Here is a 25724-nt window from a genome sequence, read left to right as displayed (position 1 = left end):
CTCTCTTACATTGACATAAATCCATTTTGTGGAGCTTCCATAAAGACAGTGAGGTTTATCTAGAGGGATCTTTAGGAACAGGACCCAAGACTGCACACAATCTAATGAGGCAATAATATAATGCAACATTAGAAGTTCTGTAGTGAGCGATGAGTGCATGAACACTTGAAAAAATAACTCATCAGTGAAAAGCTGTTTAGTTTGCCATAGATCTTTTAATTTAATGTTGAAAAAAATCTATACATATATTGCATATTTTTCCTCCAATTAGCCATCCATAAGTCTGAAAGTGCACGTTCAATAAAAACTTACAATAAAAGGAAAGGACTTGCCTGCTCTGTAAGCTTGACTTGGTAACACTAGATGTTCTGCATCTCATTTTCATTTTTTAAGTCCATCTCTGTAGCAAGCCTGAAGCTCAAAACCAAGCCTTTGCCAACAGTAAGAAAATTCCATGTTTTAAGAAACTAAAAAGATTAAAGTTCGCAAAGATATCTGTACTAGAACACATTTTGTTCATACACCCCTGAACTAGGAGATTTGGCTCTGACCTTTGCATCTCAAGGCGTTCCCTATCGGAAGAAAGTATAACTAGGCATAAAGTCAAAGCAGAAAAAAAAAAAAGGTGGATACTGACTGTTTTAAAAATGCAGTAAGTCTCTTTTTTTCAGTAGCTTAAAGGAATGCTATCAGTGTACAAAAAAAAAAAACCAAACAACTTAAATTTTTAAATGTTATTTCTACCTGGAGATAATAACAATAGCAACAGCATAGTCTGCTGTACTTGAAAGTTTTAAATTTCCCCTTTGTGTGAGAATCATTTTAATATATATGATATAAAAATGCATATAAATATATATCAGAGTGTATTTATTTCCTTTAACACTGCTTTTTTTTTTAAATGCTGTATTCACATCAGTCTCAAAAGAGCCTTTACTGAGGCATCCCTACTAAGGAAGAATAAAATTTCATAATCTGACTATTACTATTGAAACAAAAAGGAGTAAGTGGTGGCAAAAATTAACAAAAGCATAGCATTATACTTTCTACTTGAACAATACACATTATGCTTTCTAGTTGAATAATACAGAAGGCATTTATGTTTGAACAACTGCATTAGAAAGGTAAAGCAAACCTGCAGAACATTCAGCTCTTCAGAATCAAAACTTTCCGTTATATGTATGAGTATATATATAGAAACAATATAGGTACATTTTTTTTTCCTGTGACATGCAAAATTCTGCATACAGGCCTAAAATGGTTTATTTACAGAACTCCCATATCTATAAAAACTTCCCTCAGCTCCCCAGACCTCCTCCATCAGTTCACTTTATTGTTATTCAACTGAAGGACTGAAAAAGGTTCAAAAAAACAGCCAGACTTCCAGGCTGTAAAATCGTGGACCTACTGAAAGGAAAAGGAGCTGCAGGCATGTGGTTCATCCTGACAGTGTACCAGTATTTGCTTAGACCCACCGTTCACCCGGCATTAGCTGAGTACGAGGACTTGAGTGTCAGTGGCATATGATACCTCACCTGTTTCCAGAACTTAGAATTGGATGACTGTGGGTGCACAGTGTGCTGCTCTTTCCATTTGATGGTACCTTGCTGCTTAATAATAAACCTAAGAGATTCCTGAAGCTTCTCATAAGTCCCAATTGTCTCCATTTCCAGCAGAATCACCTTTGTATCGTTTTGAATGAGGGCATTGTATAAAGCAATGTGTTGATCATAAGCAGGTTCTTTACAATTAATCAGCTGGTGTGTTAGAAGGATGATCAGCCGTCTGCTCTTCTGCATCCTCTTCTCAATTGCACTGGCTGTATCTAGGAACGTACAAGAAAATTATGAGACCCTGAAATTTCTTTTATAAAGTCTTTTGTGTTTAGGCACTTCATTTTCATTGCTTTTTAACCAGAAATAACTTCTGTCTCACTTCAGTCTGGTACAGTTTATTCCTCAGAAAAAGAGCTTAAAAATCCCAAAACAAACCCCAAAAACCAAAGCTTTCCTTTCAAATGTTTTCTTCGGTTGAAACATTAATATTTTCACTGCTCTTAAGAATTGTTAGGAATTTCTAATCCAGCAACCTAGGGTCAAGTTCAGTAGATCTGGATTGCATCAAATTTGTGCTTGATCAATAGGGTCCACGTAAGGAATCATGCTCTATCAAGTTAGTGCTTTACAGACTGATCCTGCAATACTTACCCATGAAAATTAGTCATTTGGAGACTTTTGAGTGACTTACTTCTAAGAGGCTTACTTACCGGCAGAGGGAGTGTTAGTTCTCCTGAGCTATAGCATGCTCATTTATACGCTAACCTGTACATTGGCTTGGCATCTGCCCTGCGGATGTGGATCCAGACTTGCAGGGCATTTGTATGTCAGTACGACTAAAGGTGTTTCTTTTTCCCACTGCCACGTTAGAGAGAGCTGATCAACCACAGCTGGGACTGTGATGCTGGAGGTGTTGAGCCTGGGAAACTCAAGAGCCAGCATGCTATCGGAGAAACTTCTGTGCCACCTTGGAAAGGTCCACATCAAGCCACCAGGAGCTGCTTTTCTCGATGACCTACTGGGATGTCTATGGGAGGAACACTGCAGATGAATGCCTGTCCGGTGAAACGCTCATGCCAGTTAGAAGAGTTTCCTGTGGTCTTTCATCCTGTGGAATGAACGCTGGAGTTGTTTTGGTGGGAACATGTGATGCTGGGCCAAAAGAAAGGAAGTGGGAGCCGAGCTAAGGAAATTCAATGTAACAATTATTTAACAAAGCCACTGATTTGCAGATGTCATCAGCCAGCTGCATATGCATCCTCTTTTCCTTTGATGGGGGCTGCCAGCCCATTGCAAGGGTCTTCTCATCTCAGAGAGGCCCAGCTTTTTCAGCTCCTGGGTCAGGAAGAGAACCCATTCAATGACTTCTCCATCCTATTTCTTGGCTCTAAGAATATTCTGTGAAAATAATTGGCCTTTCCGTGATGTTCACCAATTCAAACTCTTTTCATTTTCTTCTTCTTTGTCATTAATTTTTCTGATGTTAGGAGAATAGATCCTTTGGAAGGTGAGAAAAATTAAGGTAAGCAGCTACTGTCATTCGTTTAGTTCCCATAATAACAACACTTTAAAAAACATCTTTCTTAGTTTTGAGGTGCAGTCCAATGTGCTCAGGACTGAAAGACCATGGACCTGGGGAGGTGTTCACTTCTCCATTTGGACTTCTGATGGCATACTTGTGGCAAGAGGAAAGATGGGGTGGCATGCTGCAAATACTTTAACCGAGGGATTCATTGCAACCTGTTTTGTGAATGTTAGAAGTTTATATGAGTTCAGAAAGTGACAGAAAATATTGTGAAAGAAAAATCCAGCAGCTATTACACACAATAATTCGAGCATCTGAAGTCCACACACTGCTGGGAGAGTACATTAGTGAAGTATAATATAAGTTTGCCCTGTTCTTAAAGTCTTTTCCAGTCTTTTGCCCATGGCCACTGCTGAAGATAGGACACTTGGCTACGCAGAACATTGCTCCAGTGAAGTATGATCATTCCTCTGCTACTTGCTTATGTTATTTTATTACAGATACAGCAGCTCTGGCAGTGTTTGGTAAGATTCTGCAGCAAGGAATGCAGTTGGCAGGACAATGAGACCATGAGAAGAATGGAGTAGAAGGTGATGTTGTTGAAAACTCTTGGTTTGCTGGGTAATACTTACATTTGCACCTCTTCAGGCAACTGTTAGGTTGTAGAAAATACTATTAATCAGTAAGATCAGGAAACAAAAAGACTGCTAGTTTAGGGAAGCATAATGGGTGTCTAAAAGCTATGCAGTGCTGTTTATCACTTGAATCATTCTGTTTAACTTTCCTTTTTGCTGGAAGAACACAAGTTTCAAGTTACAAAGCTTTGCTCTGGAACTAAAAGTCACAAGCATGTTTTGAAAAAATTATTCCATTTTATATCATCACTGCAAATTTTTTCTCAGAAAATACATGGATTTTTACAGTGAAAAATATGATTCATCAAATGCTATGATACGTGTTCAGGAAGGATCTCAGTAACTCAAAATGGCATTTCCTGTTTTAGTCTACTTAGCATACTTAAATTGTAAGGTTTTGGATTTGGAAACCAGGCAATGAAAGGCTCAGGATCAGAAGATAAACAAGAGTGAGGAGTGTATGGGTAAAGTCCATCTGCATGGAAGCAGAGAACTTTTAAGTGCTCCCAGTGGCAGGCAGATTCGGAATAGCTTTTCCACCCAAGTGGAAGCATTTTGGGGCATGAAAGTGGGCAAGGAAGAGAAAAGCAGAAGGCTGGCAAAGTAGGCAAGAAGAGAAAAGGAAGGACAATGGGCAACGCTCAGGACATTTTTAGAGTTTTGATTAAATCAGACCAAACAAGTCAAACAAAAGTTACTCACTGTCCAAGGCTGGTTTGGTGAGCCTTCTGTCTGTCACTCCTGGGTTACAGGCATCCATTCATGCCTTTGTACAGTGAAAACGTCTTTGCTTTCAGCCAACTTATTAGAGCCCTTGTTAGTCCCACAGTCTTCAGCTCAGCTGCATGCTGTGCTCAGTTTTCTTCAGGATTGCCATCCATAAACCACAGTTTGAGAGCAGTGGCCATATCAAAACATTGCCCTGTCCCTAATCACCTGAACAGGTGGCATAAATGTTTGTCATTGACAGTTTTGTGAGCTACTGTTAGTTCTTTGTTCTGGATCCAGCATGCTGGGAATGGTCTGGCTCAGCCACTCTTGCAGCTTTTTTTACATTCTTGTTGCAGTGGGTTTTCTCAAGGCCAGGCAGCACTTTTGCCACTCTCCAGAAGAGAAGGACATCAAAGATCTCAGCTCAGCTCTGGGCAGGTGAATGACACCCGGCCCGATGCAGATGATTTCAGAAATGTGTGACAGAAAATGTATCAGCTTTGGCTTCATGCCTGCTTACTGACAGGGAGAGAAGATCTGGTCCACGGAATAACCAGAGTACAAAATAAACAGACAAGTCAGCTCTGAAGGAAAGCAGATAGCACATAGATGACAGCAATCATAAGAGATAGCGTAGAGGTGTCCATATGGAAATCAGCACAAATTAATTAACATGATTCCATTCTGGAAGACAAGGAAGCGGGAATAAAGAATATCAACCGCCTCCTGAATTAGCGCTGGGAATGGTGTGAAGTGAAAGTAGGTCATGTCATGAACAGAAGCTGAACTTCCTGTGACACTAACGCCCTCGTAACAGGTTGAAAAACCCTGACTGATAACAGCGAGGTTAATTCCTCAACTTAGTTTGGGGTTTTCTCCTCTTCCATGTCTTGTAGATCTACTCAGGCACGGTTTGGTTGTGGCTTTGCCCAGATAATGGCTATGCAGAGTTACACTACCCAAAGAGCAGGTGTATGTTTAAGAGAGTCACACTTGGGGTCGCATTTCCTGCATGACCCAAGAAGATGATAAACAATCCGTGTCCCCGCCCTGTAGCTTGCTTTTCTTAGCACACCAGCAAGCACAGAGTGCCATTGTGTCACCCTGCCTGCAAGAGCAGACACACAGCTGCTGAGGAGATGAGCAGCCAGCTCAGGAACATAAGGGGACTTCCTATACCCCTAAAAGGGACTAGAACCACAATCTGCTCGAGCTTGACAAGTCATTCTGTGCATTATTTGATCTGCAACTTACCTTCTCCGGGATATGTATCTCTCCCATAAATACACAGTTTATATCCACATTTATTTTCTAGAATATCTGGCATGATTTGGTAAACAAAATATTCCACAAAATTAGCTTCATTGGTGTGGCTTCTGGGGTAGATAACATACGCATCATATATCTTCCCATCTGTAAGGCAAAACAAGAGGAAAGTGTATTGTGTTAACATGAATTAGAGCTGTCTGTTGCAAAAGAGAGAAGAGAAATAAAAATATCAGTCTTTGAAATTGGTCTAAGTAGAAGTTCCTGCTAATCTGAATAATGTATATCATGAGGTGCATGTTTGGAAATTAGAGACTGTGCACATTTGGTGTTTTCCATGCTCAACTGTTTTGTCCTGCGTGTTTGTAACTTTGGAGAACCCGACCTTTGTATTGTGAAGGCTGTATCCCAAAGTATATATATATCAATTGATCGATGCATATTAGCATGAAATAGAGATGAAGCTCAGCATTTATTATTTCAGTAATACAACAGGCTGTTAACAGCCTTTGTCTTTCAGGACAAGACACTCTACTTAAATTCTTCCACCCTGAAGAAATTACTCATCATTCCCACAACATATACTTCTGAGAGAAAAGCTCCTTTACTCAGGAAGTAGTCTTACAGTCAAAACTAAGTAAAAAGTCAAATATTTCTTTCCCTCTTCTCTTCATTTCTCTCAAATATGTTTTCCATTATAGCATTTTTTTTCTAATCCCAAATGCTTCATTTCTTTCTTTCCAGTGGAGATGATCATATCCCTTCTTTTGTTGCTCTCTGAGGTTCTTGTCCAGACCATCCTTACAACAAAAAAGAAATAGGCATTTCCAGAGTCTGATTCATTTAATCATAAAATATACTTAAATGGAAACTGCCCTAAAGAGCATACTTCTTTCCTTTTTAAAGAGAGCATAAGTAACTAGATCAGCTGTAGATATCTACCATGCAGACATCTGTGGTAGGAGTCAGCTTCAGATTTAAAAAATTTAAATTTAGGTGTCTACATGAAAGCTAGGTGTCTAAACTCCTGCTACAATCAGTGGAATTAGCCATTGCAATTAGTGGATTCTAGAGTGATTCAGATTACTTCCATGTGAATGCAAAGGGCCCAGCTGAGTAGCCTAAACATAGGCATCTAGTGCCATTTGAGACTTCCTATGTTACCCTGCCTGACCTCCAGGCCCTGCTCCAGAAGTCTGCAACATCCGGCAGATCTGTGTTATCTGTTCATTTTTTTGGCCATCCGAAATGACTCTAGATGCCCATGTTTACACCACTGACACAAGGTCCCAGTGCCTGGGTAGCTGTGTTGATTTTATTGACGAGGAGCTGGATTTGGTCACCTAAAAACATGTACCACATAGTGTCATTAGGCACTGCCTGCCCTTCAGCTGCCCCTGCAGAGGGGTTCAGGTCTCTCGTAAGCCCTAAGGGAGCTCCAGCAGCACTAGCTGCTTATGGTTAGAGAGCTGAACCCAGCCCCAGGTCTCCAGGTTTCATGTCTACGACGGGAACTTGCATGTCTGCACCTTCATTGTGTGCGACTAAATTTAGTCTTAATCTTGAGCTGAAGTCCACCCTTAAAGTTGGATGGGATGTATTCCCCCCAAAAGTGTCTTCCACAATATTGATACCTTTTCTTTGGCTTATAAAAATTGTTTTGCTCTAACACATACCTGTTAACCAGCAGGCTGGTTCCTTCGCTTTAGAGAGTACATAACAAGTACAGTTAATAGCACTGTAAATCAGATTTTCACTGTCATTCAATGTTTCATGGCAAATATTTTTGTTAAAAAAATAAGAAACCAGGACTGAATCCCTCTTTTATATAACACATCACTACAGAACCCAGGAAATAGGGGAAGGTAAAGCACTACCAGAGCTATGTATGTCCCCTCTTATCTAAATAATTTCAGAAGGCATGAGAAAGCAAAGGATCAGGCTCAGGTGTCATACAAGTTAGTAAGCGACTATCAAATAAATCCATTTCCATATGGTTTACCTTTTTCCTTTTTTTAAGCTTTCTTGCTCAATTCTTACTCACCATCCTTGGCTGAGTAGGGCTGAAATATCTCCCGATACACTAGGACGATATCAACTCGGAAGGACTGATAAAGTATGACAGAGACTGCTGTTGCAACTAGCAGAACTAGAGATCCTACAATCAAGAGGACGTTAGGAAGACCCACTGCAAAGAAGAGGAATATATTGTTAGCTGTAGAGAAGTTAACCTGTGGGCTGAAGCCCCTCATATCCTTACTTCTGTCACAGCTTTAAGGAGCTCACAATGGAGATGACAAAGCTTTTTCCTTCCCCAGCTGGTGTAGCCAACACAGAGACCCCTAAACTAGAAGCATACTAAGCAGTATGGAATTAATATTTACTTCCGTTGTATCCAGACCTACCTACACTAAATACCACAGCTGACAATGATGTTTAAGTATTTTGTAACATTGTAAAACTGTTAATAACACAACCAGCAACCATGTTCAAGCATTTTGTAAGGCATCTAAGCCTACGCATGACAACGCTAAGTGTCCACAAAAGGACAAGCGGAGGCTTCTGGCATAGGGGACAGAGAAACATATGCAAATAATAAAATCTATAAGATAAGAACAAAGTACGCAAAACAAGCAGGAAAACACATCCTGGTCACAAAAATAAAATAAACTGTGCTGGAGGCAGATGATGTTGTCTCCCGCCTTTTCCTTTGAAGAGGGTCAAGGAGCATAAAATAGCAATGACGATTAAGGAAAATTGGGAAAGGAAGGAAGCCACCCACTTTAATTCCAGCTTCCCTCATGCAAGAGCTCTTGAATCTGAGCACTTCCACCTCAGAGATGAAGACTTATCAAGGATAGATTCAGGCTAGATATAAGGAAGAAATTTTTTATGATGAGGGTGGTGAAACACTGGAAGAGGTTGCCCAGAGAGGTGGTAGATGCTCCATCCCTGGAAACATTCAAGGTCAAGTTGGATGGGGCTTTGAGCAACCTGATCTAGTTGGAAGATGTCCCTGCCCATTGCAGGGGGGTTGGACCAGATGACCTTGAAAGGTCCCTTCCAATCCAAACCGTTCTGTGATTGTATGACTCTATAAGGATGGCAGTCACCAGCTCTGTGCTATCATATGCACACAGCTAGTCTGGGACAAGATCGTGATGATCACTCCTCTAGGGGAGAGCTACGTTTCTATCACAACCCAGGTAGCCGCATTTCTGCAACAGCCCATTTTTCCTCTTGTTTTGTGATTCACAGAGCAGAAGTCAATCTAGATATGTGCATCGTCTAGATGGCATCTAGTTCTGCTGCAGCAAGAGACGATGGGAGGTAGAAGCAAGGTCATTTCGTACTCTACTCTCTCCAAACTAGAAAGATGGAAGCTTAATCCACAGACTGTTACAGCCACAAAGCTGAAGAAGATACTTCTGACCTATGTCCTGGACATATTGAATTCACCCAGGATTCAGTATTGAAACCACTATGAATTCCAGATAGCCAAGTTTGAAATTAAAATATCAAAGACTTTATACAGCAGTTACACAAAGAGGATTCATTATTTCCTTGGAGGGAAGATTAATGGCAATTGTCTCACAGTAGAAATCTGTTCCTAAGCAAATGAAAGATACCTAAATCTAGTCGACTTGGTTTTAACATGTAGACTCAGAGCAGTTCCATGTACATTTTTTCTCTGACAACTAACCCCATTGAGAAATTTCCATTGCAGTCCATCTTCTTTACCTAATTATTCCTGCCCAGTATGACAACTCATCATCCTATAGCTGCAATAATGTAAGCGTTTTGGGCACTTTTCTGTGATTCAGATCACTGAAATTATTTGGATTAAAAAATATACCTCCAGAGGTGTTGAACTGGGTGATGGACTTTTACCTCCAAAGGAAAATGCACATGAAAATGTCTAGATTGTTCATCACATCTGCAGAAAAGGACCCGTCTATTTTTATTTTACTATGATATAGCTAATATGATAATTGCCAGATGCCATGCCCTGGCTTGGAATATCTCTAGAAGCATGTATCCCTTCAGTGTTACCATGAGATTCGAGGTATGGTGCAATTTCAGAATTATCTTAGCTGAGGAAAGAAATATTCCTTTGAATGTTGACCATGTATAAATTTAAATACAAGCATTCTGGCAATACAAACATGGAGGTCAGCTCTGGCACCCTCACTGTAAAGACCCTTCACAGCATCTCAACCCATGGAGGGTGATTACATGTACTGGCAGCAACTCCACCCAGCCAAGCCTTCAGAGCAGGGACCGGGCATTCAGGGCTTTTCCTCCCTCTGCCTGCAAAACACATACAAGACACATGTGATGCAGCAGCAGGCCATTCGCCAGCACTTGAGGAGGTGCATCTTACAGCAGGCTGAAGAGCCAGTCTCCATGTCCTCTGCAGAAGAGACAGCAAGACAGATTGGCAAATGCTGCAGATTGTGTACAGCCAGTAAGTTTGCTACCAGGTGAAGGCACTGACCACCACCAAGGAGCAATTTCAGAGCTTTCGCTTGGACTTGGCACTCACTAAGTGAATGAAATAAGATAAAATACTTAGCAGTGAAGAATTTCTCATACGGAAAATTACAGGTTCCCTGGCTTCTCCAGGAGAGGTTGAATAAGGCAGTGTATTGAATAGTACTTACGAGGCAACCTAAAAATATTAGTGTCTGAGGAATTCCACTGAAAAGGTATATAAATAAAGAGTTTACAAGCACATTTTCCCTTTCCTCTGGTAGGATGCGAGGTAAATTTGATGTGATTTTCACACTCTTCCTGTTTTTTTCTTTGCCATTTGAAAGGAGAAAGAAACATCAGGCATGTGATGAAGCATACCTCACAGAACTAGGAGATCTGGGGAAACCACCTTCCAATAAGATTGAAGTGGGCAAGAAAACAACCAGTTTCTTTTACGGTGAAGTTTGGCCATTTGGTAGTTTTAACAGTGTCACATGATGCCCACGAAGGAACTTTGTCCTTGTGGACCCCTTCAAATTTTATGATTTGATCCATTTTCCAAACACAGACACACAGAGACAAAATCAGGAAACCTCTTCCACTACCTGGTGAAGACGACCCAAGGATCAGAGATTGCCACTATTTCTTATTGCTTCATTTGTTGAGAGTGTGCTTGCCACGACATTACAAATACTGTTGTAATGCATTGCGTAAGTATCTATAAAACATGTAGAAAAGAAACAGGTTCCAACAACAACTTCTGAACTACGACCCTAAAAACACACTGTTTACATTTGGTTTTGCACTGATTAGATCAAGGCTGGAAAAGAAGTGATAGATTTCCTATGCTTATACAGCTTGTAAAGCGTCAGACAAGAACCCCACAGGGGTCTTTCTGGAAGAGTAGGTTCAGTTCCCGGGAGGGCTGACTCAGCCTCTCGTTTCTCTGGAATAAATCAGCTATCTTCAGCACAATAGGGGCATCGGCCAGAAGCCATTTTTGAAGGCCCTGAGCAAGGTTGAACAGATCCTGTTGTTCCGTTTGACTTTTTGCTGCATCGTTTAGCGGCAGAGAGTTCATGAGTAGACTGTCTTCTAATACTATTTATTTATATTCAAGAGCAATGGGAATACAGAACTATCAACTCACAAGAAACAATATTTGAGGGGCCAGAGAAAACAAGTCAGAAAGAAACATTTGAAGGATTTCCTGACAAACTCCGGAAGAACAGCAGTTTTTTGTAACTTCTCTGGCTTCTAAGGTGGACGCACTTCCAGACACTAAGAGCAGAGATCTGGGTCTGGAATTCCTGTCCACATCCCTCTGCCAAAGATGAGCCAAAAGGTTAGGTTTGGCGTTAAATATCTTTGAGGAAGAACAGAGCTGATGTTGTGGGCTGAACTTTATCTCTCCTCTCTCCTGGAATTTCTGGCATTCTCCAGATAAGAGGGTTCACACCAGAAAGATTTGTGGTCCTCTGGGCATTTTACACTTCCTTGTGAAGAGAACTGAGAAATGCTCAGGGGGAAATAAGATGATGCTTGTGGGTCAAACACATGAAAAGCCACCTCCAGTTATTTAACCAGCCCTGAATCAAGACAACGAACTAAAAGCCAGTGGCAGCTTATATATTAATAAAAAGGGAAGGACTTGGAAGGTATTCAGACAGCCCGTGTATTCTCTAGCAGACAGGTTAAAGGGGATGCTGAAGGGACGTTCCTGTCCTGACCCAGATCTGCTGGTAGGAGGAATTAATACTTTCAGTGTTTCTCCAATTACTTGTCATTGCCTCTGTCTTGGGAGCTAACAGCTTCCCCTCCTCTGCCAGCAGAGCTACTTTTGTGAGCATTGATCCACTGCAGCTATCAATGAGCTGAACTGGTGTGAATGGTGTAGCCAATTAGTTTTCTCGTTCCTGAAAGGTGGCATCTTCCAGAGTGAGACGCACCAACCAGCTGTGGAGGGCAACTGGGAGTAGTCTGGCAGGCAGAGTCACTGTCTGTTGCCAGGTGTCCAGCAAGACGAGCTACATCTTTGTCAGGAAAGGTGAAAGAAAAGGGAATTAAAAGTTGTTGCAAATTCCTTAGCCTTACAGTGACCAGAGGCACACCACACAAGTTACGCAGATGATCTCAGAGCACATGAGAGGATATGTCTTGTGGCAGAGAGAGAATGCAAAATATGGGATGATCACCATCTCTGGAATTAAAAAGGGAGATACAGGACTGAAAGGTCTGGAGGAAATGAGACAGCCTATATTTTCTGTAAAGAGGTATTATGAGACATGAAGAATGTGTTTATGAACAAGTGTTGGTGAAGCAGTCAGAAGATACCAAACAGCTTCAGGCAATGAGGGGAGAGAAAGGATGGGAAATAGTGTGGAAGGATGGGTTCCATACTGACAAGGGGTGATCAAAGACTAGGCAGGGGGTGGATGAGAAAAAACATAGAAAGATCTTTCTCAGCAGGAGAAGAAGCAACCTCTGAACATAGCAGCAGCAGCAGCTGAAAGATGCAGGGACATTAGCACCTCCTAATGGAGGCAAGAACATAGCTGCAGAGACTGTCAAAATTCATAGCCAAATCCTCATTAAATTCTCCTGTTAAAGAATTTGCCTGATTTGTCTGTGTCCAAAAGACATAGTGTGCATAGTCTGGATACCACCAAATCACACCAAAAGGAGCTGACTGCATTGCATTACTCTTGATAACTGAGGTATGTAGGTCATGTAGCTCATTTCTAAAGAGCTGATCAGCTTCTCTTAGCAGCATATATTTCCTATTTAAAAAGATAGGTGAAAAGGCACTTGGGACAGACACTTGAGACAGACACTTTTTTTACAATACAGCACTTTTCTTCACACACATATGTCAATATATACGTGTGTGCACAGCATATATCCTAAACTGGAAAATATACTTTTTTCCCTGTGGAATGTCAAGCAACTTTGCCAATGACATCCATTCCTGACAGTATTAAGGGAGTATTTTTTTTTACTCTTGACTGTGAAACTCACTCCTCCTTTTCTCGTCACTCCTCTCTGGCAATTTTTTATTCTTGTGTGGATTGCAATTGTTATCAAAGTAAATTGCTAGAGATAATTATAATGATATTACCAACAGTGAACTAAGACCTAAAGTATTTGATTATGACTCAGGAAAATAGATTTAATTCCTGGTTACCATTGAAAATTTCCATGTGGTGAGCCAAATCATTCATTCAGCAGGTTTTTGAAGACAGAGACTATTGCTGTAAGACTGAACAGCAACTCTAATGCAATTGCTTACAGCATTTTTGCTTCCTCCCTTAATCTGTCACCTGGGCAGCTAAACACTGTTTATCTAGTTCATTAAATGACCCCAAAATTGACTGATTTGAGTAGTAAGTGGCAGAACACCTATTAATCTCTTACTTCCTCTCACAGATCTGTGCTACAAATAATGAGAATGTAACCCATACTGAATGCCCTGAAAAAAAAGTCAGAATACAGAGCAGGAACTTGTGTAAAAAGCACATTAACAGGATAGTAGCTAGCAGACACAATTTGTGCTGTGAGAAAGACTAAGGAACAAATGCATATTTCAAAACCCCACAACTAGTTGTTTTCATTAAAAATAAACAAAGAAACAAACAAACAAAACACAAAAAAGGAGTACACATTTTTATTACACATTTACAAGATGTGAGGCGTAAGAAAACCCTACAGCATTTTTATTATACTCAGAGGCAAGCTGTCATTGTTTTAGCATAAATATTGCTCAGCTGTGTGAGGAGTGAGCGAAGAAAACTAAAGCAGAGCACAACCATTTTTAGATGTAGCATTGCTTACACCAACAATGCTGAGCAGCAGAAGCAGGCATCTTGACAATAGCAGCAACAAGGAGGAGAGGACAGACATCCACACAAAACAGGCAGCAGCAAAAGGGGGTCACAGTCAAGAGCTTTCATGAACGTTTACTGAAGACCTATGGATAAAAAACAAAATAACAGTTGTCTACAATAGAAATCAGATTTAATGAATCATTTGATTAATACAGAATATAAAATACACTCTTTCCTTCATGTAGTTTGTAATATGGGGCCCATAAAGGACTTGTATTGCCTGAACTAGAGTGAGCAGGAACTGTTACTCAGTTTCCTTCCCTCTCATTGCAAGTACACTCCCACACTCAGATAATTCAGTGCAGAGCTGATGTGTTTCCAGCTTCCTGAGTGATGCTACGCTTGCACTCATTTAGTAATATCCAACCAAAACATCTCCTGCCACCTTCCTCTGGGGAACGGGTGCTGTCCTGCTGGATGGTGACTCATCCTCTGTTATAATTCACCTACATCCCTTCTAGTCTAGGCTATGGCAAGGTAACAGGTCTGTGCTTTGAAGCCATAATCCTGTAGGAAGTTACAAATAGTCAAGAATACTGCAGGACACGGAGCTGTGCACAGCCTGTGATCACAATACACTTGATTTTACTTTTTCCAGCATTCTTTTATAGAAAACTAAACCCTGTTAAAGACCTTGGGATTTCTTCTCAAGATCCTTGGTGGTTCAGCACATCTGAAGGGATAAGAAAGGAAACCATTGACCGCAGCTTCTTGTTGTGCCTTCACAGACACAATAACATTTTCTGCCATAAGAATCAAACTCAGTGGTGCTGGTGACAGTGCTTTCTCAGGGATCTGGCTATCCCTATTAAAAAAAAATTCCCATAGGAGCTAAAGACCATCCCAGTCCCCACCATTAACTGTCCTCAATTTTCCTTCTCTGGCAGAAATTACTAGAATCATGAATTTAAAAACAAAACCAAGGGAAAACCTTCGAAGTGTTATTCACACACCTCTGTGTGGCACACAGTGAACACAGTGGTGCTCAGAGGGAGAGAGGATAAAGCCAGACATCTCAGGAGTTAGTCACGCCACTTAACATTCAGTCAAAAATCAAGGCACCACAGTGAATGTGGTATGGGAGGGAAGGCAAGCAAACTGGTAAACTGGCAGCTGAAACTCTTTTAAAGTTTGCCTATTTTCTGCCATGGTTCTGCAGTAGAAACAACAGTTTGATACTCAAAAGAAGATGAATCTCTGCTCCTCACAATGCATTGTAACGCTGATGACCAAAGGAGAGGTCAGTTCCTTGCCCGGCTCTCATCTGTAAAGGATCCTCTACAGCCCGAGTATCTTGTAGAGCAGACTGCACTATACCGGTGTGCTTCAAATCCAAATGTAGCGCATGCCTTCAAGGCAAGGGGAATTTGTCACCGAGCAGAAATATCCTAGAAACAGGATATTCTTATCACAGGGCTGATACACTGTCTTGCTCTGCATACTTAATCTTTCACTGATACCATTTGAGTAATGCCCTCCCCCCAGCACAATTTACCCCAAGGACTTTCATAACTTAATGAAGCCACAAGAATTTTTCCACTGGCTTGAATATGTAGGGAGGAAATAGACTGGCTTTTCTTCTTACTAGCAGAAACTTTCTTACTAACAGAAACAAATAATAAAACAAAATCACCAACATATTTCAAACAGTGCAAAGTATAAGAAAACAAAATGAAAAAATCCTACCCTCACATTGTGCTTTGAGTTGTAACGTCACCGTGGCCTTTGTGTTGTGCATTTCGTTCACCGCTACACATGTGAAATTTGCCTGCAGATCCTCCTCTTTTATTTCAGTAATATGCAAAGTGGTCTCTCTGTAATATTCTTGCTCACGTCCTTCAAAACTAAGAGAGGGAAAGAGCTGGTACCTTTGGCTTTAATGGCTAGGCACAGTTTGCGTAGAAGAAAGGTTATTCATGTTATATGTACTTACAAATGAGTTTTTTCACGAAATCTTGAAAAATCTAAGTGTTTCACGGGGATGTTATCCACATGCCAGCTGACAACAGCTATCGGCTGTTTCTTAATCCCCAGGCGGGCCTGACATTTCAGAGACAGAGGAGCACCTAATCAAGATACGGAGAGTTGTAAACATTCCTTGATGAAAAACAAGCATAATTTTATTTTCCTAACATCTTTTTCTACAAATCTTCATACCACCTGTGAGTTTTGTCTTAACAATTTTGACATATTTTTCTGCTGAGAAAATGATGCGTAGAAGAGACTCAAAAAGACACAGTAAAAAGAGATTTTAACAAACGGTCTAATACAACACCAAGGATTACAAAAGGAATTATTTATATTTGTTAAGATGAAGGCAATGTAGACTTTACTTGTGACGCTTAACCCATGTAATCAGCTATTGAGGAACATGAAAAGTAAATGCTGGTTTACACACAAATGTACATGGAAATAACATAATTTAATTTCAGTATATATTTTGCATAAGTCTTGTGTGCAGACTCTTATCTTGGATTTTATTCAAGCTGGACAAAAGTAAAGTAGAGCAGTCCAAGCAAAACTAAAACAGGAAATGACTTATTAAGTATTTGTCATTAGGAAATATTTATTCCAAAGTAAGAGTCACTGTTGCACTGAAAGGAGGTGTAATTAAAACACTTTAAATTACTTCCATGTAAACCTGCATCTAAGCAGGGCTTAGATAAGATTAACAAATCTTATGACTTGCATCCTGAATTGGTATTAGGGAGCATGGAGAAATCCCTTCAGTTTTGCAAATAGGAGACAATAGATCCAGCACAGCAAATAGTTTTCAAATGTAAAGTAAATTTGCTCCTTGCAAGTAGTGCCACATTACTTATTGTCCCAGAGGGGTGGGCAGAGCCCACAGAGCACTAGAGATTGACCGTCTTATTAGGGAAAGGTGGTCCTGGAGCACAGATCATCTAAGTCTGAGTGACAAAGCAACTGGGGAAAAGAGGAAAAAAAGAACGGGAATGCGAGTCAACAAGTCTCTGAGTATGTGGCACCTCAGGCAGGGGCCCTGGCCCCTGCAGTACCTGCTTCCACAGCAGTCTTGCTGTAGGACACAAACAGTGGAGTGGTAATTGCGATCCCATCTCCCAGTGGCCCAGATTCATCCCACCTGCCCTGGGAGACAGGTATCCTGGGCTACCTATTTATGTTTCAGGTGGGCTCAGTCGCTTTCTGGAGAGGTCCACCTTTCTCCGTTGACTACACAAAAACCCTAGACGGCTTTTACTGTTACCACAAGCACCTTGCTCTGATGCTGCAAGTTACGCAGGGTAAATCAGAATTACTGAGAAGATCTATGGCCCTAAATGAAAGGGAGCCAGGGAGCAAGCTCTGCATCACAGGCTCTCCAACCTGCTATTTCTAAGTTCACTCCTTGGTCCCGTCTTCCAGCCCTCTCGGTATCTTCCAACCAGACAAGTCTGCTCAACACTAGCCAACGTGGACATGAGCCAGGCAGTGCTCCACAGCCTCAGGGCCAGCGACCAGTCCCTTGCTCTCCTTCATTCATCAGCAGAGATGCCACTGTCTCCAGACCAGAACTGCAAATAACAAGGAGTATCTGTAGTTGCAAGAATAGTCCATCCTTCTCTCTTAGGGGTACCATCAAGCAGTTTCAAGGGATTTAGCTAAAGCCCTCTTTGAAGTGGATGGAAGCTGTCACCCCTTCAGCTGAGATTTAATAATTGACCGTGTGAGTAATCCTAGTCTATCCCATAAGGGTAGAATGGGTTATTTAAATCCCCTTAAATTGCTGCTTAATACCTAAATAACCTATTAGTTATACCTTATTTCACACCACTGTGCCTGGGGTGAATTAAATCTGGTAAACATCATGATGCAAAAATGTAATGAAAAATTCCATCATTAAATCTTCTTTAAGATCCCCATGTTTGCTAGGCCATCACAAAATGTTAATTTAAAAGCAATTTAAAGTCCGTACTTACCAAGCTCCACTTCTTTTACACCTTTATCTTTTGGAAATAAAATTTGAGGAGGTAGCGGTGAGTGTTTTGCTTTAGAAATTAAGAAGGGAAAGAAAGCATATATCAAAAGTTGTGAAACAGCATTTTGTAAGATAATGATTATAATCTGTACAGTTAATATTTTAAGATCCCAAAGCAGAATTGCAAACTAACACTACATCAGTGTTTCACATGTCTCTTGGGATCATCTGATTTAATTTCTATGACCATTCCTGGGGAGTCTGTACATGTTAATAGTTTAAGTATTTTCTCCCCATGTATGTAATTTTTACCTTTGTACATAAAAAGCAAGGAAAATTTTTAGTTTCTCAAGTACTGTTTTAGCTGCTGAGTGGGGAAAAAAGTAAATGCAGTTATAGGTTTGTGTATTTTCTCAGTTGCCTACCTTGTTTTTAAAAAGAGATAAAGAAATTCCTTCAGACATTTGAGACATTACTCATATCCATGATATGAAACAGTGAATATCTGCTTTCATGCAGCATCTGAACTGGGGACCCTCTAGCCCGCAGCTGCCTGCCCGCCCGTGTTCCCCTCTGTTTCCCCCACCTCTGCAGCCTGGCAGCCGAGCGCGTCTGGTTCCCGGCCTCTCTCTCCACTGTCTGCGCACCGCTGCCGCGCACAACTGCTTCCCATTACACCAGTCTGCCATGACATTGAACATCCCTTATGATTACGTTTTAGAAGGAACACTACTTTTCCTTTGACCTGTTTATTTTCCATCCCCATTAATAATTGTTATGGACAGGTCCAAACTACATCCAGCTGCTTGACTTGAATTAGGTATTCAGATCTTTAAGATTTTGTTCCCTTGATGCATTTTTCTTCTTTTCTTGCCCTTTATACCGTCTCATATTTCCCACTCCAAACACATTGCTTGCTATCCTTTCCCTCATTCAGCTTTTCCACCTCAAGGCACCTCTGTGAAACACATAACCATATTTCCCTAAAAAATCTGCAGGAACTCATTTAACCCCCTGCTTCCCAGGCTGCCAGAAAAGCAGTTCTCCTTACCCATCCTAACTGTTTCTAATTTTCATTAGCTGGATCTGGTAAAAAAGAAGTCAGGAGAAAGTAACTTCCTAGCTAGCCGACTATGCTGCTGCCACCATTCAGAGGCAGAAGGTCCTCTGGGTCAGTGTGGATCCACAAGGCAACAGGAATGTACATCATAAGCCAATATTATCAAAACATAACAGCTCCACTCATCAGCATACTAATTTTAAGGTCTGATGAAAACACAAAGAAGTTGTCATTAAGTACTTTGAATTTAGTAAAAACTGGAGCAGACATGACAGACCCAGCTCAGATTTCACATGTTATGTTGCAATCCCTTCTTTCTCCAATGATCTCAAAAGAAAAAGTCAGTTAACTTTAAAATGAAGTAATCTGTCTGGCTGTAACAAAGGCTTTTGTAAATTTGGATGCCTTTGTGCCAAATAAAACCCAGCAATTTTCATTATAACCCAGACACAACAATATTCCTGACAACTCAGTGAAGTTTTGATGAAAGTATATTCAAACAAAAATGCTAGTCAGAGAAGTGTCATGTAGCCCAACAGGGTATTACAGGGAAGAGGGGGAGGAAAGGCACGACACCTCCTAAGCTACTGTAGAAGGTCTCAGCTCAAATCTGTCTTCTGCCCAGCTCAGAATAATCAGAACAAACTCTGCTACTGAGATCTGGACACAGCAGCAAACACTGGAATGAAGGCTCCTACACTCCAAATCTGCATTCTGCCCACAAAGCTGGGTGCCTCCCCACAGCAAAAAGATCTGATGTCAGTCTGCAAATTAACATTATCTATTTTTGGAACAAAAAAAAAAAAAAACAACAAAAACAAAACCAAAAACAAACCCCCCTTGTCCCCAAACACCAACAACCCTTCTGACTGTTATTCTGCAGAACTGAAGACATATTTTGAAGTCTTGCAAGTTGATACAATCTGGAACTGCTGATTGCTGCATGCTCTTCCCCTGACCACCATCCAAATATAAAGCCTCCCTGAGGAGATTGCATCTTAGAGGCACCCCAACGTCCACACATCTCAGCCATGTTGGCTGCATTCAAAGTAACAAAGACACAGTAATCATTGAACTCCACTCATTTTCTGTCTATGTATATCTCTCAGTCATTTTGTCTCATTCAAGACAAATCTAAAAGTTTTTTCAGCTGTACTATCAAATAAATGCTAGTCAAGATGGACCAGAAGGTGTTGAGTTCTAGGCCATCAACACATCAGTGATCCAATGACCACCAGATGATCCTTACCAGCTACAAATTCTTCTCCTCTCGAACAAATAGAAAGCAGAGCTTTGTGGCATCCCACTGAGGAAACTCTTCATTTCAGAAATAAGTGCTACCAGACAGCTCTACCAACCACAGGATGTAACCAGAGTCGTCAGAGACTCTTAGCAAAAAGCTGAACGTGACCAGGTCTGAATTTACTCCCATCTTGCTCCATTTGGATCCTCATCCACAAAATTCACCTAAAAAAGCTGATCTAAAGTTTCATTAAGAAGATAAAACAAACCAACTCTTTAACGTACAAAAGGAGCTTCCTTTGCTTTAAGCAGACATCAGCCTTTTTTATCCTAGCAAGGTACAAAACGTCTGTCTTACCCTTACTTATGAAAATCCTTGTGGCTGATACATTAAACACATTTCCTTTATGAGTGTAGATAAATTGACAAGTATAATAACCATCATCCTCCTTTCTTGGGTTGTTAATAAAAATATATTTTTCTTCCTTGAAGTATCTCTCTCCCTGAAGAGGTTTGCAGTCCTGGAAAAGAAAACTTTCTTTATTTGGCTGCAAATAGCTTCTCACGGTAATCTGATCTACAACTGGCACTATCAAGGTTTTATTTACCTTATACCACTGGATGATAGTAGCATTCTTATAATTGTCAATTGTAGGACAAACAATTTTTCCTCTTCCAGTGTCATTTGGGTAACGAATCTGACTTGGGAAACAGATTCCTTGCTTGTATGGATGCACCTGCACACTCATGTTGCACGACTTTGTGCCGTTATTTGAACTTTAAAAATGAAATAAAGGTATGTCAATGATAGTATTTTTATATGGATTATACTAAATATTTGTAACAAATGTGAGATTTGGTTTTTTATAAACATATGGATGGTTACTGTAGTTCAGACACAGATTGATTTTTAACGACCTGTCATAAAAACAGCAGTTGCAGACAGAAAAGTTACATGAATTGGTGTACACCATGAAAAAATGGCATAATTTCCGCAGATAATAATTAGACTGTATTATCAAAACATGTATTTTTTTCCAGTCTTATGCCTTCCACTTTTCCATGTTGCACTTACAAATGTATAACACAAGTGTAGTTTCCAGAATCCTCTCTAGAAGTTGGCAGAAACCAAAGAAATCGTTTTAAGGAAAATATTCGTGATCCCTCTTCTTCTGCAGGAATTACTTTGTTAGTATCCGTGTGATACCAGGTGACTTTCACAGATGAACTCCATTGGGGACATTTTATAACTAAAGCCTCACCTTCCATCGCATCGACTGCAAATGAACAAAAGATAAAAATCGCAGATTAATTAAACCTTAGCCCCACTGAGATGGAGGAGAACTTGGCATTCCTGGATCAGTCATGTGCCTCTAAGTACGTTCCTTGAGTTTTCAGAGATTATATATAGCAAACTTATTCTCACTGGATTTTTTCAAGAAAAAAAATTGTTTACCTTGGGTTATGGAGTCATTTGTTTGCAAAAATAATAATTAACATGTGGGACAGAAGAAAAAAAAAACAATTCAGACCAGAGATACACTAAAAAATATGAGGTTTTAATTGAAAAACAGTGATTTCTTGAAATGAACTTCTTATGCAAATCTTTGCTTGAAATCCTGGTTTTATTCAAAACAGGAATTTAAACACAAAGAAAATCACTGTCTTTAATGCTGTACTATGAAGTTAGCTTTCCTTACTTCAGTATAATTAATATTTATTTATACAACAGAAAAGAGCTCTTGCTCTGCCTTTTTGATATAGAAAAAGGAAATTAAGAATTTTTTTCTTTCACTGAAGAAAAAACTAGTAGAAGGAGGAAGCCTGTAGATAAGATCATCAAAAAAAACAAAAAAGACAAAAGCCAGAAGAGCTTCTCTGCGAAGTTCACAAAAATGTGAAAAGAAAGAAAGAAATTAACAGACTGAAAGGAAGAGTCTGATGGGAAGGTGAAAAGATGCCAGAAAGGAATAAAAGGCAAATAAGAAGCATAGGAAGATAAACCACACACACTCACACAAAAGAAGAAAGAGGAAGGAGTTGGGAGTAAGGCACTAATTTTTACATTTTTTTTTTAACTGAGCATATTTCTACTTTTGAATACTGAAACTGGTCCAGAGAAACTTGAATCAAGCAATTTTGATAGATATTACCCAGGCACCTGAATAGTGAACTGGCTGCTGAAAACAGAAACGCTAATCTGAAAGTTATATTGCATTTTGGAGAAGAGAAAGATGAGAAAATAAGCAAGGATGGAGACTGGACAAAGATGGAGATTGGCAGAGGAGCTACAGTAGATAAGTGAGCATGAAAATGAGAGTAGGTAACCAAATAGCTAACCAAAATAGAGAATCTCTATCAAAAATGACACTTTGTGGGAGCATCGCCACCGCCTGGCTTTAGACACATAGGTGCACAAATCAGGTGGTGAGTCTCTCTACATGGTGAACATTTGGCTTCTGCTCTGGTCCTTTCTAAAGAAGTGGTCCATCTCCACTGACATTACGTGTCGTCTTGCTTACGAATTCAGGCACCTAAATTAGCCACATCTGTTATGAGTACCCCCAACCCCATCATTTTAACAGCACTCCTACCCATGAGCCTTGCAAAGACAGTGGGACGTATCAGGGGGTGTCAGGAAAGGAGGCATTGCCCCACCGAAGGAGGAACACATTGGAAATACAGCTTTCTTCAGGGAAAAATAGAGGAGGAGAGGGAACACAGAAAATGAGAGGCCTCATCTAAACTCAGTGACATCAGTGAAAATTACCTTGGCAAATTCTTCAGCAGAATTTGGCCTCTTAATAAATCTAATTCATTTGAAACTTAGCATTCATATTGTAAAACTGAAAATACGGGAAAATATTTAGAGAGAAAGTCTTACAATACTTTTCAGACAAATAAGCAGCTCGGCTGGAGACTAGAACTACGTGAGTGCTATATAATGCTGTGTCACTGGTAGAAATGACTGTAGGGCCAGCAGAGCTGACCTGTCAGAAAGAGTTTACTGTTTTGAATATCCCCCATGCGCAAGGATGTTTTGTCTTGACATTGCACTTGTGGGTTAACACCCCCAAAACCAGGACATTAAAAAGCATTTTTAATGGGCAAAGATCCCAGTTACATCCCTGGTTCAGCAGGGTGCATAAGCATATGTCCTGTTCAGTGCAATTTAAGCATGCTCTTGGAGACTTTGCCCAGTGGGGCCTGGAACACCAGCTACTCTCAAATCCTTTCAAAAAAAACTTTTTCTTTCTGCTTGCAGAGATGCCAAAGAGCAGAGGTAGAACCTAGACTTAATGTCACAGAAATGGACAGTAGTTGGTGCATTTTAATATACAAAGAAAACACATAAAGCTAGTTTTTAAGCTGTGATTTGTGGCTTAAGGTAAACTAGCTAATTTTAGGTTTAAAAAAAAAAATTACCAATTTGGGAACAGCCTACACATTTCTACAGAATAAACCTCATCAGAAAGTATTTTTAAAATATGACTTACATGTTTCGAATGTCATGGAAACCGAGAGGAAGGTAGATAGGAAGACCAAATGAACATACCCCATCATATTTCTAAACCAAAAAGAAAAACATTGATATCTCAGAATACACTCTGACTGCATCAGTTATGCTATTGCCATGGTACTGATGTACATCTACTAACAGATAATGGTATCATGCAGTGATAAACTGCATCATGTGAGCTGCTCTGTACAAAGTGTGTGTGTGTGTGTAGCAATGGTTTTGCAGCTTTGAGATGATGCTCTTTGTTCTATAATCAATGCAATATTTAATGTTCCATGAAAACTACTGTTATGACTTAGTTTATGGGGATGGGGGAATTACTCTGCCATGGTGGGCCTCAGACAGCAGCCCCTTCTTGCTTGGTTGCCCTTTTTTAAGGAAGCTAAGTATACATTGGCATTCTGTTCATAGTCAAGCATGGAAAAATTATACCTCAATTTAGAAAAGAATAGATCCTGGATTTGAAAATATATACCCTGGCTTTGAATTAAGCTTACATCCAATTAACTGCTTAGGTGCACAACACCTTTTTGGCTTTCTATGGAAGTGGAGGTATCTTCAGTGACAGCTTCTCTAGGTAAGTGTTCAGCAGTAAGAACAAACCAGGTGAGTGCCATCAGCAATGCTAACCTGAAGAGGAACTGAAGAAATGGACTGGAAAGGTAGGTAAAGGGACATATATTATACTCATGTAACAGCAGTAGGGCAGGTCCTGTGCCTCACTGATGTTTTCATTTGTGTCTAATTGATATGCACCTGCTGTAATTCACACCTCGCGGTGTGGCTCAGGCATTCTCCAGCAAACTCCTTTATTAAAGAAACTGGCTATTTGTCCGAGGACATTAAGTTGACCTAATCTAGGAATATCTCTGGAGACAGAAGACATGCAATCCAGCTATACTACACAGCTCTAAGCATTCTACTTACCATTAATAAACCCTTCGCTTGAATGCTGTCCTTCACTGCAGATCACAGATCGGTGGGTTCTGCTATCGTGTATGAGGAAGAAGCGGTCCCTGGTACAACCAGATACAAGATAAGTTTTCAAGAGAAACCAAATTAGAAACAAATTATAATTTATCTTGCAGATAGTGAGCACAAGATGAGTAGTGAAAAATAGGCAAGAAAGGCACAGGCAGGGTGAGTACTGTCGTCACACTTACTGCAAGGAATTTTTATTTCAGTGCCAGAGATTTCCAGACTAAACAAACATTGACAGACCTTATCGAGACCTACATTTGCGCCAAGTCTGAAATCCAGAACAAACTCTATTTTGAGCTTTCAGAAATGTCATTAGCTTTGTATTGATAAGAAAGTTTCTTCTTTTAGAAGGTTTAATAACATCCAGAGGCTTATTCTTAAACTCTTAAAAATAATAAAAAAACTTAGCATTGGAAGAGAAAAGCGTGAGAATTTCAGTGTAGGTATTTTGCAGGGATACTCACAAATCACAGAAAAGATGAGGTTTAGACCGAAAACGCAGCATCCCAGCATTAATGTCACAGCAAGGCTGGTGCCATGCCTTTTACGGGAAGCGAGTGACCAGCTGGGAGCTCCTAGAAACAACGTGCATGAGGAGCTGCTTGCTTTCATTAGAGCTGGAGAAAAGCACCACGTACGAGCGCGTGCAGTCTATTGCCTTCTTTAATTTTAAGGAAAACTTAGGCCAGGTTAATAGATTTTCAGAAGGTACTTTTCAGCACAAAGAACATCAGGTGTTTTGCTCTGGAAGGAAGGAATGAGCTGGCCCAGAAGAGGGTTCAGGAGTGACCTGGGACAGGGTAGGCCCTCAGGGAAGAAAGATACAGAGCAAAACAGCACACAACAAAATTCACAGCATCAACACAGCACAGCATTTGTCTTTGTTCATCCTTTAGAGCAAAAGGCTTGTTTCTAGAACTTATTTCTG

At 40.3% G+C, this 25724-nt stretch overlaps 1 protein-coding gene across 2 annotated transcripts; it reads right to left on the bottom strand.

Annotated features, from left to right (window-relative positions):
* Positions 1–1119: 1119 nt before the first annotated feature.
* Positions 1120–24802, bottom strand: IL1RL1 (interleukin 1 receptor like 1). 2 transcript variants are annotated; one of them, XM_075137434.1, is made up of 11 exons: positions 24743–24802; positions 23793–23863; positions 21371–21572; positions 20904–21072; positions 20654–20816; positions 17995–18063; positions 15987–16119; positions 15740–15897; positions 7738–7881; positions 5682–5840; positions 1120–1825 (listed from the first exon to the last, which is right to left on the bottom strand). In XM_075137434.1, the coding sequence occupies exons 2-11, from the start codon at positions 23857–23859 to the stop codon at positions 1479–1481; spliced, it is 1611 nt and encodes a 536-aa protein (XP_074993535.1). In that variant the 5' UTR covers positions 23860–23863; positions 24743–24802; the 3' UTR covers positions 1120–1478. The 2 variants fall into 2 exon arrangements, with proteins under 2 accessions (XP_074993535.1, XP_074993626.1); XM_075137525.1 differs by lacking the exons at positions 1120–1825; positions 5682–5840; positions 7738–7881 and adding an exon at positions 13697–14136.
* Between the last annotated feature and the right edge of the window lie 922 nt (positions 24803–25724).

The sequence above is a fragment of the Calonectris borealis genome, chromosome 1 (assembly GCF_964195595.1).
Source record: "Calonectris borealis chromosome 1, bCalBor7.hap1.2, whole genome shotgun sequence".
NCBI lineage: Eukaryota > Metazoa > Chordata > Aves > Procellariiformes > Procellariidae > Calonectris > Calonectris borealis.
This window is presented reverse-complemented; position numbering and strand designations above follow the sequence as displayed.